The sequence below is a fragment of the Mercurialis annua genome, linkage group LG7 (assembly GCF_937616625.2).
Source record: "Mercurialis annua linkage group LG7, ddMerAnnu1.2, whole genome shotgun sequence".
In the NCBI taxonomy this organism is placed as follows: Eukaryota; Viridiplantae; Streptophyta; class Magnoliopsida; order Malpighiales; family Euphorbiaceae; genus Mercurialis; species Mercurialis annua.
Window position 1 is genome coordinate 9023504 of NC_065576.1, and position 10852 is coordinate 9034355.

A 10852-nucleotide genomic window follows, 5' to 3' on the forward strand; every position below is an offset into this window, starting at 1 on the left:
CATAATTGAAAAAGATCTCCTATTTAATAACCAAATCAATTTGGTATATCTTACTTCCTATAGAAAATAAGATTCCTAATTAGACCACATTACGGGAAAGGAAATAGGCTTGAGGGTCAAGTAAGGACCCTTAAGGTAATTTCTTACATAGGAATGATTTATTATTTTCAGATTAATATTCAACCTTCAATAATTAAAGAAATGTTTTAATATTTTTATTAATTAAATAAATAACTTATAATCTTAAATTAAGTAATCAATTATTAAAATTGTATTAATCCTTCAATTATTAAAGAAATATTTTAATTTTAATAATTAATTAAATATATTACTTTAAAATCTTTAATTAAGTAATCAATTAGTAACGAATTTGGTTACTTTTGTTCTTTCTTTATTAAAGTCTCCTTATTCAAATTGTATATCATATATAATAGATTACTTTTAACATTATTTAATTTTATGTAAATTCATATCTCAACAATCATTCAATGTTATTTAATAATGGCTAAACCCATCTAAAAGCCTTTATACTATATCGTTTTTATTCAAAAAGCTCTTATACTATTTTTTTTGTTCTTCAGGTCCTTGTACTTGGCAAAATTTTGATTTTCATATCCTTTTAAGGGACTGGAGGAACAAAAAAATTATAAGTACAGGGACTGGAGAAAACTAAAAAAAGACATGAAAATTAAAAATTATGTAAGTAGAAGAACTTGAAAAACAAAAAAATAGTATAGAGGCTTTTTGAATAAAAATGATATAATACAAAGGCCTCTAGATGAGTTTAGCCTTTAATAATTACTTTCTTCAAACATGCAAAACTAGTGAAACGAAAACATACATGAAATCCAAGCATCATCAACTTGAATAGAAAATCTTATTTATTCTAGCATATAATTGGAAGCAAAGTAGAGCATCAAGATACGAAGATTATTAAAATAAAGAAAGAACTAAACACCATAAACATAAGTATTAGCACACAAATCCCTGCTAGTAGATAGCTGATGTGGTGTCTCATCAAGAGCAAGCCATTGTTCGACGTCGAAGTGCGTCGTTGATGATACTAGTGGATCGCCGGACGACGTGATTTCAACGTAGTTAACATACCAGCCAGGCTTATTACCACTATTATCATGACTCAACTCCATATAACAGACTTGAATGGCAGAGCATGGTCCTGAATAAGTGAATATGTCCAATTGACCTTGTTCAAAATAGTTATAGCCGGCCCCCATTGCACCATACTCCTCTAGGTTTCGAATATTTATAGTAAGATCCTCCCTATTTGAGAATTTAAGACTTATCTTGGCGTCCGTTCCTGCATTATCTCTCGATCCGGTCTTTATATATATCGAATAATCGCATGACTCCTATAAACACAATAAGAAATAGTTAGTAAAAACATTAACAATGCCGGGTTTGAGTCGGGAACTTACGGAAACAACGACGCCGGACAATGAGAGGATGAGGAGAAAGGAGAGAATGTAAAAAACAGCTGCCATTTTTTTTTTCTATGCTTTATTACTTGTTAGGCAGCATCAATATTTATAGCGCCCGTCATTAACGAAAAGAAACAACGTGATGCACACATTTGTAATGCCCACAAATTAATCCACACACATAGTATAAAAGAGAAGCAATATTACTGTACAATGAATAGTAACTTAACGCTCCTTTTGACAGCGTTATGAAATCTAAAAATCTATCTAAAAAATTATCTAAATGAAATTATCTAAAAATCTAAAAATCTATCTAAAAATCTAAAAATTTATATTGTGGGGAAGTCTGTCCTCTTGAAGTAGCTTATGTGGACACTTGATGTCCATATATTTTTTTCCTGCTCTTTAATTCTTTACCCCTACAATGAACACTATATAAATGTCTTTGCAATGGAAAAACAAGCACTTCTACAATTATTGTTGATCATTATAGTAACATTTACTTTCGATATATTACAATTACAAATGCCCACAAATTAATGAACACAAATGCAATGCATACTAATGTATTGCACAAAAAAGAAAAAAAAATAATGTAATAAGTAATACCTTTCAAGATAGCAAATTTTGATACTTTATTCTGACATAAATGTTTCATTGCAAATTTGTGAATATTCAGATCAATGTAATGCACACAAAGGATTTATTTTTTTCATAGTAAATTTGGATTCTTTTTCTGCTATGTATATAGATATTAAATTTATTTTATATGCGATACATGTATTGAAATTTAATCCGATAATAAAATAAATTAAAAAAAATTAGTCTATAAAATAAATTATAAATATAATTTTTTATTATTGTAAAATATTAATCTTATAAAATAAATAATAGAAAATTGAAAAGAATAAACAGAATAAATAAATAAATTCTTAACATATAAAATTTTAGGGCTAACCATGATGACAATAAAATAAATTCAACTATCTAAAAGTGTTCACTAAATTCAGAATATAAAACTTTAGATCTAACCATGGTGACAAAATAAAAGAAAACAATTTTGGCTAAAAGAATCTATATAGAGAGCTCTTTAGATAAGTACCTATAGAAAGCTAAAATATTCTAAAAAATACAACGTCAAAAATTGTTTTTGAAAAATACAATTTGTATTTTTTTTTTTTGCAAAATTGATTTTTATTATTCTCAAAAATATTTTTTTTTAATCTCAGAAATACGATTTTAGTTATCCAGCGGTATACTAATATGTTCCTAACGGTATACTAGAAAATAATTTATGTTTTATATGCACAATTTTAATTTACTAAAAACTTATTAACGATATACTAAAAATTAATTAACTATAAATTTATCAGCGGTTTACTCACAATTCACTAACAGTATTCTAAAAATAAAATTATAAAAAGCATAAAGAGATTAATAGACTTTTTTACATAAAAAACTATAACTTATAACCATATATTCTAAATAAAGATTATTACACATTTACCAACAGGTAACCCAATGTCTACTAACAGTGTACTAAAAACGTTATCAATTGGTTACCAACACACAAACCATAAGTGAAAAAAACATTACATTAACAAAACAACCAACAGTTCACCTAAAGTTAACCATTGGTTAACCAACACTCAAAAAATTATAAAAACACATAAGCATTTCTTTTCAAACACCAGGAGTGCAGTGGTGCCGTTACCTTCATCCACCACCATCGTGACCTCCATATATACTTCCATTTCTGAAGGTCGCGCAAAATATATATACTTCCATTTTTGAAGAGCGGCGCTGGAAAGAAACCCGCCACCACGGCCTCCATCATCGTGACCTCCACGTCCGCCGCCGGATCTATTGTTGAAAAGACTTTGAGTCCAAAGCAGGAGATGCAGTTTTCTGAAAAAGGCGGCGATTTTCTAAAAATAGCGGCCATCTTTTCACGAAGGGCGGCATTTTCAAATCCACCGGCGACCGGCGCAGCTTCACGAAAGACATCAGCAAGCGTGAGACCATAGAGGTTGGCGGCGGTAGTCTTACCTTTCTAGGGTTTTCTTTTGTTTGTTATGAAGAGTTTCACATGTTAGGGTTTTTGTATATAACATATTAATGACAAAGGAAAATATAAAATTGATAATAAAAAAGATTCAATGGTATTTTTCTAAACAGAAACTATGGATTGTATTATTGAGAATAATTTCCTAATTTACAATGTATTGTATAATTAACTCTCTATATAAATGGCTTTATTTTTTAAAGCCAATTATATAGAGGCGATTATTTACACTAAAATTAAAAATAAGGCCCAAAGGCCCATAAAGTCCATTTTCTTCTCAAGATTTAAAAAAAAGCTACAATGATTAATTAGCCAGAGGTTGACTCCAGAGGTTTGGTCAGAGGTTAATTTTAGAGGTTGGTCAAGAAGTTCAAAATAGAAGTAATTCTTCATATGATTTAGAAGGCCCAAGGGCATCCTCAGAAAAATAAGCCCATAATTAGAATGTCCATTAAACCGTAATTAAATGGCCAGAAACCTAAGGATATTTTGTCAGAAGTTCAGTTGGCTAGAAGCCCAGCAAATCACGTGCTTTTTTGTAAAGTGACAGTTCAGGAGCAGTTTGTAGAAGTGGGGAAGGATGTGAGAACGTGTGCAGTTGAAAATGAGCGATAGTTTCCAGAAGCGCTAAAGACTATAAATAAGAGAGGAGCAGGAAGATTTTAGCCCCCGATCAATCATCTAAAAAAACACGCCCAAAGGTTAAAACACTCAAACATTTGTATTGTCAATTTTCTTCAATCTGTAAGCACATTTACGGTTGAAATTTAATATTTTCATTCAAGTTCTTAGCAATCTTTTGGAGACTTGTTATAAGGTTAATCAAAACCCAATTGCTTTACCAAGTCAAGTTACGCAATTTGAAATCCGCTTCCTGACATGCCTGCAAATTCACACACACTTGTTACGGTTATTCGCACAAATCGCAAAATGCTAGTAACAGTTTCTTTTGTTTCATTACATTCGTGCGCATTGCTTTTTTGTGCATTAATTTGTGGGCATAACAATTGTGTGCATTACATTGTTTCTTTACCTTAATGATGGGCGCCATAAATATAAAGTTCAAATACAAAGTTCGTCAATAACTTGTTGAAGCAAAGGAAAAATGGCAACTTCTTCTTACATTCTCTCGGTTCTCCTCTTCCTCTCATTATCCGGCGTCGTCCTTTCTGTAAGCTCCCTACTCAAAACCTGCATTGTAATTAATTAGTCTTCTTTAATAACTTTTTAATTGTTTCTATAGGAGACGTGTGCTTATTCAATATCTATAAAGACCGGATCGAGAAATGATGCAGGAACCGACGCAAAGATAAGCCTTAAATTCTCCGACATGGAGGATTCCGCTATAAACATTTCAAACCTAGAGAAATATGGTGTGATGGAGGGAGGCCATGACTACAGTGAAAATGATCAATTGGACTTGTTCACTTATACAGGACCATGCTTTACCAATCCAGTGTGTTATATAAAGTTGAGTCATGATAATAGTGGTAATAAGCCTGGCTGGTACGTTAAATACGTTGAAATCACAACTTCTAGCAATTCAGCAGCGCCTATAAGGAAGCACTTCGATGTCAATCAATGGCTTGCTCTTGATGAGCCACCATTTCAGATATCTACTAGCAGGGATATGTGTGCTACTTAACATAAAAATATTGAGGATCTATTCAATTATTATACTTATGGTGTTTGCCTGTTTCTTTATTTGAATAAACTTTGTATCTGCATGCTCTACTTTGCTTTAAAATTAATAAAATTTTCATTTTAAGTTGATGATGCCTGTATTTCATGTTGGTCTTCGTTTTACTAGTTTATCGTGTTTGAAGAAAGTAGTTATATAATGTTGCATGATTGTTGAGATATAAATTTAGATAAATTATATAATGTTCAAAGTAATCTATAGTACTATATAGGGAAAATGAACTTACCTATCCACAATTTTTATGATTTTACCAAATACACCCTAATCTTTAAATTATTCTAGTTTAATCTATCATCTTTTCGATCTTTATCAAATATACCCATAACATGTTTGACCTTACGTGGCGCAATGTTGTTTGTCTACATATACAAAATTTATCTTACGTGGCATATATACAACCTATGGCTATGTCAGCTTTAAACGAGTGATGAATATATTTTACAAAGATTTAATGGATGATTTATCAAACTAGCAAGATTAAAGATCGTACTATATTTTGCAAATACGTTAAAATTGTGGATAGATAAATTCATTTTACCTACTTTATATGAAAGGGTAAATTAGGATAAATACTCCATTTTCAAAAATAATTTGATTTCCTACCTCAGTAAGGAAAAGTTAAAGAAAATACCTCACTCTTTTATTGTTTTTATTTTTTTACTCTAACATATTATAATTATACCTAACTTTTATTATTATTTTACTCTAGTCATAATTTTTTTACTTTCAAACTGTCATTATTTTATTTTTTTCTCTCTCTTTTCTCTCTCATCTCTTCTCTTTCTTCTTCTTCTCCTTCTTCTCTTCTTCTATGTTTTCTTCGCCTTTTTTTTTCTTCTTCTTTTTTCTTCTTCTTTATTTCTTCTCTTCTTCTTCGATATTCCTTCATCGGTCGTCGTCGCTCCGCCATTACTCAACCGTCGCTCCGTCGTTGTTTTCATATTTGATTTTAGTTTTTCTTAAATTCGTCGTGATTAATACAATTTATATTAACTTTTATATCTAAATAAATTACTCTTTGATTTTCTCAATTTTAGATCTAAAAATCTGCATGAAAAACGATTTTATGATGGAAAAAACGATTTTCTGCACAAAAAACGATTTTCTGCACAAAAACAGCATCTGATTATCATATGAGTATCACTGCATTATCATAACATTATCATAACACTGTAGAAAAAAATAATTTTTTTAAAAGACAACGTCTGATTATCATATGAGTATTACTATATTATCATGTTGTTATCATGACACTGCAAGAAAAAAATGATTTTCTGGAGAAAATAATGATTGATTATCATATCGTTATCATAATATTATCATGTCGTTATCACAATATTATTATATGATACCGAGATGATAATATTTATGGTACCTAGATTATAATGTTATGATAATATCTATGATTATGTTTTGATAAAACAATGTCTGATTACCATGTTAGTATCACTACTTTATCATGTCATTATCATAACACTGCAGTATGATAACTAGATGATAATGAAGTATGATAAGGTTATGATAATTGTATGATAACCTACGAAAAAAATAAATTACATAAGTGTTTATGATAACCAGATGATAACGGAGTAATATCATAAATATTTTAATAACCAGAGTAAAAACATAAATCTGGAAAAAACATGAGGTATTTTCTATAACTTTTCCGTGTTGAGGTATAAAGTGCAAATATTTTCATTTTTGGATTAAATACCTAAACTTCCCTATGTGAAAATACATTTTGAAAAGGAGACTTTAATAAGGAAAGAACAAAATTGACCAAATTTGTTATTTGATTACTTAAGAATTTAAAGTTATTTATTTAATTTATAATAATATTAAGACAATTTTTTAATTATTAAGGGTTTAATACAATTTTAATAACGGAGTACTTATTTGAAAATTTTAAAGTTATTTTTTTAATTGATAAATCTCTTTAATTATTAAAGGTTCAACATACAACTTTTTTTAGATAATTGAATAAGGATACCAATCGGTAAAAAATACTCCCTCCATTTTTTTTTAGTTTTCCATTTAGCTAAAATTGTACATATTAAAATAGTGGGGTTTTTGTCTTAAATTATGTGAGTAAATACTCATATAACCCTAATATATAATAAATACTTTTGTAAATTGAGTCATAGAGTCATTTATTAGAAAAGGGATAAATCCGGAAGATAATAGCTAATATTATCTTAAATTCCTAAAAAGACAACTATTGATGGAAAAATACATTTACCTAAAGTGACAACTAAAAAAGAATGGAGGGAGTAAAATTTATGGTGATAATTGAATAAGGTTAATAACGGTAATAAAGAAGGTTTCCATACTTAAGCTTATGGTGTTTTAATTCTTCCTCTATTTGAATTGTATCTGCATCACTTACATTTTTTAATTTGAGAAGAGTTCAATTTAACAGCTTAACAAGCACATGGAATGGAAGTTCTAGAAATACCTAAAGTATTTGAAATTTCTAATCTAGAGTAACTTTGATATTAAGAACATTGGCATAAGATTTCATTTCATTTCTGAGCAGAAGAACCGTTTTCTTTTTCAAGTAGTGTTCGATCTTCGTATTGACAGCTGATGTGAATTCAAAATTTATGGGAATGCTGGATCGAGAATTTGAATTATCGAGTTTTTAAGAATCTATTGGAATACAATAAGTGTGCAAATAAAAGGATATTTAGGTCTTGTAGTATAAATGAACATTATGTTTAACTTTTTTTGGGACTTTGTAATAGATAATTTTAACCAAAATTTTAGTAATCAAATTATTCCTAGAGCTCATGGAAGTCGGCGATAATAATATTTGGAAGTTTTATCACCGTATAAGTTATAGTTCAATGTAGATTTCTAAAGCCACGGGGAATGATGTGCTTAGAAAAAAAAGAATAAATCAAACATTAGGGTACTCAAATTTTCAAATCATGAATCAGACAAGTCCCTAGAATTTAAGACAAATTCCAGATCTGAGATTCCCTGATGAACTATGTAACACTTAGCATTCAAGCTCCCCAAATGTGTTAGAGCCTGAGATTGCCACAGGAACTTAGAGGCTAAATTATCAAAATTACTAAAATATTATCTTTTTCTTTTCGACAATATAATCTTATCCTTTTTTGCTGATATGACTAGAGCTATGTGCCTAGACATAAAAGACACCAGATCAGTCTATGTTATCTCTATGTAATGATCTCTTAGAGGTCTATATATATTTGAAATAATAATGAAAGATTATGTTTTGACCCTTAAAATTTTGTTGATAATACTTTATGTCTGCTGGAACTCTCTTAAAGTAACTGATTGTTCCTTGATCAAGAACAATTTGTTGCTTGATAAAACAAACTCATTCTAACTTATCACCATTTACAGTGGTATCAGAGCTTTATTCCTTCGGGATGTGAGGTTTAGTTAAGAGTTTCATTGAGTGTTAAACACATGAGGGAGAGAAACACAAACAGATTTAGAGAGTGAGAGGTTTGAGAAAATGTCTGCATCCAGCTCTACCACTCCGGCAATTCCACAATTTACAGGAGTTCATTACCATATTTGGTTTGTGAAGAAGAAGATCTACCGGAGACGTATCTTCACCGGCGCCCTCACTAGGTGAGACGAATCTCCAACCTACCTCAAATACCATATGATCATACCGGTGCGCATGCAGTCTCGATGATGCCCATCGAGCAGCCTGTTGCAATTCATATCCATAATGTCGAAAACAGTTTGAAAACTATGTATACAATATATATATGCAAAATATACAAATTACTTAATAAAGCGGTAAATAGCAATATAAACTCACTGCTTGCTAGTTCACGTGATAACCTGGCAAGAAATCTAATCCTGATTCGTCTCTGAAGCAAGAATGGTCGACGAGTCTAAATAAGGTATAAATATTAATTAAAAACAGACCCTAACTCTAGGGAGTACTAGACACCACATAGGACTAGCACAAACAATAACAAGCCAGCGTATAACTTAACACATAAGATTCATACGCATTCAAACCATGACCCAAGTAATAGAGTACAAACCATATAAATTTCCATATCAAACACAATCCGAATAAATCAAAAAACAGCTAAAAATAAACCAAGTTAAAATCCATATCAGTGAGTCAGCCGAGTTATCACAAACTACCAAGCTTCTTCCCACTTGTTGGGAAATCAAAATCTAACCCAACCCAAAAGTTAAGCCAAGTTAAAACCAAGCTAAAATCCTGAATTACTTAAATGAAAAGTATAGGTTTCTAAAAGCAAGTACACAATCCATCGTTTAGCCAACAATTGGCAAATCACTCTATACTAACACAAGTATGTTAAACTTCTTTTAAATGAACCAAAAAGGATTAAATCATCCATTTAAACGCTAAACTCAGATTTGAAACGATAATCAAATCATTGCGTAAACTGTCTACTAAGGCATAATCAACACGAATGAGTCTAACGCAAACAAGGCAATGCCATTATTTCAAGAACGATACAAAACAACCCCAACTCAATAATTGGCAGCAACTAGATCATTGAAGAGTAATCCACCCAACAACAATGTGAAATCATGCATTATTAGCTATATAGTCAACCTATGATTTACCAAGCATGTCAAAAATGCACCATTGATTCAAACTCATAAGATCATCCCCAAAACTTGAATTTCCAGCCCTCTATAACAATGATAAAACAGCAATTTAACAAGCCATGAACATACGAAATTAACTAGCACTTAAACCCAACAATTGACATGAGTTCGAATGATTAAATCAAGTCAATCTAATAATAAACACCCTATTACAGATTTGACATGAAAATACAGAGATCGAATCAGCCATAACATGGTAAATCACATTAGAACACAATCTAGCAACCTAACACATGAATCCCTGCTCATAAATCATGGGATAGCAACACATACCGTTAAGAAGTAAGATCAGCGAAAGAACCGAATAAAAAGAATGAATCAACAGCCACAACACGTTGGAAAAAGGGTTCAGATAAGTTAACAATCGATATACGCGATAAGGAATTGAGTAAACGAAGAACGGAGTGTTGGAATCGCTTACCGAATCCAAGAACATGAGAGATAGCAAGGGAATTCGTATTTCAGGGAGTTTTTAAATGCCTAGAGTCTATGAAATGAGTGGGGGGCTGATATGTGTCAAATAATGGGTCTATTTATACGCCCCGACATAAAATTACAGGTTAGGCGCGATGCGAGGCGCGTTCGTCCCATCGCGCCTTCACTACACGCAGAAATCGTATGGGGCGCGTTGTGAGGCGCAATGGCCCATAGCGCCCTCCAATGCACCTCAATTAGGCACAACATATCCAAACATGAGCCCGATCCGAAGGTGCAATTGGGAGATATGAATGATTTATCAAAACATGTTAGATTGAGAAGGCACACGAAAAAATCATCGATTATAATCCGGATACAAATCAAATCGCCATTGAAAACTCACACGACACATACGACATATACAAGATACAACTCAAACCTCAATCAAAGTGTCAAGCTTGCTAATTCCACCATTAACAATCCGAAAAAAAGTCAGAAACACAACGAAACCATGACGGAAAAACACGGGATATTACAATCTCCCCAACATATATAAAATTCGTCCTCGAATTTAACACATCACAACCC

At 31.2% G+C, this 10852-nt stretch overlaps 2 protein-coding genes across 2 annotated transcripts; one reads left to right on the top strand and one right to left on the bottom strand.

Moving 5' to 3' along the window:
• Positions 1-858: 858 nt before the first annotated feature.
• LOC126656281 (PLAT domain-containing protein 2-like) lies at positions 859-1636 on the bottom strand. The gene is made up of 2 exons (XM_050350804.2): positions 1437-1636; positions 859-1370 (listed from the first exon to the last, which is right to left on the bottom strand). Exons 1-2 carry the CDS (start codon positions 1500-1502, stop codon positions 951-953), a joined length of 486 nt encoding a protein of 161 aa, XP_050206761.1. The 5' UTR covers positions 1503-1636; the 3' UTR covers positions 859-950.
• Positions 1637-4564: 2928 nt separating this feature from the next.
• On the top strand, positions 4565-5277 carry LOC126655105 (PLAT domain-containing protein 2-like). The gene is made up of 2 exons (XM_050349103.2): positions 4565-4675; positions 4748-5277. Exons 1-2 carry the CDS (start codon positions 4610-4612, stop codon positions 5147-5149), a joined length of 468 nt encoding a protein of 155 aa, XP_050205060.1. The 5' UTR covers positions 4565-4609; the 3' UTR covers positions 5150-5277.
• The last annotated feature ends 5575 nt before the right edge of the window (positions 5278-10852 follow it).

Coding starts and splice junctions, on each gene's coding strand:
- LOC126656281 (XM_050350804.2), bottom strand. CDS start 1,502: ATGGCAGCTGTTTTTTACATTCTCTCCTTTCTCCTCATCCTCTCATTG. Junction 1,371..1,436: donor TGTCCGGCGTCGTTGTTTCC/GTAAGTTCCCGA, acceptor TTGTGTTTATAG/GAGTCATGCGATTATTCGAT.
- LOC126655105 (XM_050349103.2), top strand. CDS start 4,610: ATGGCAACTTCTTCTTACATTCTCTCGGTTCTCCTCTTCCTCTCATTA. Junction 4,676..4,747: donor TATCCGGCGTCGTCCTTTCT/GTAAGCTCCCTA, acceptor TTGTTTCTATAG/GAGACGTGTGCTTATTCAAT.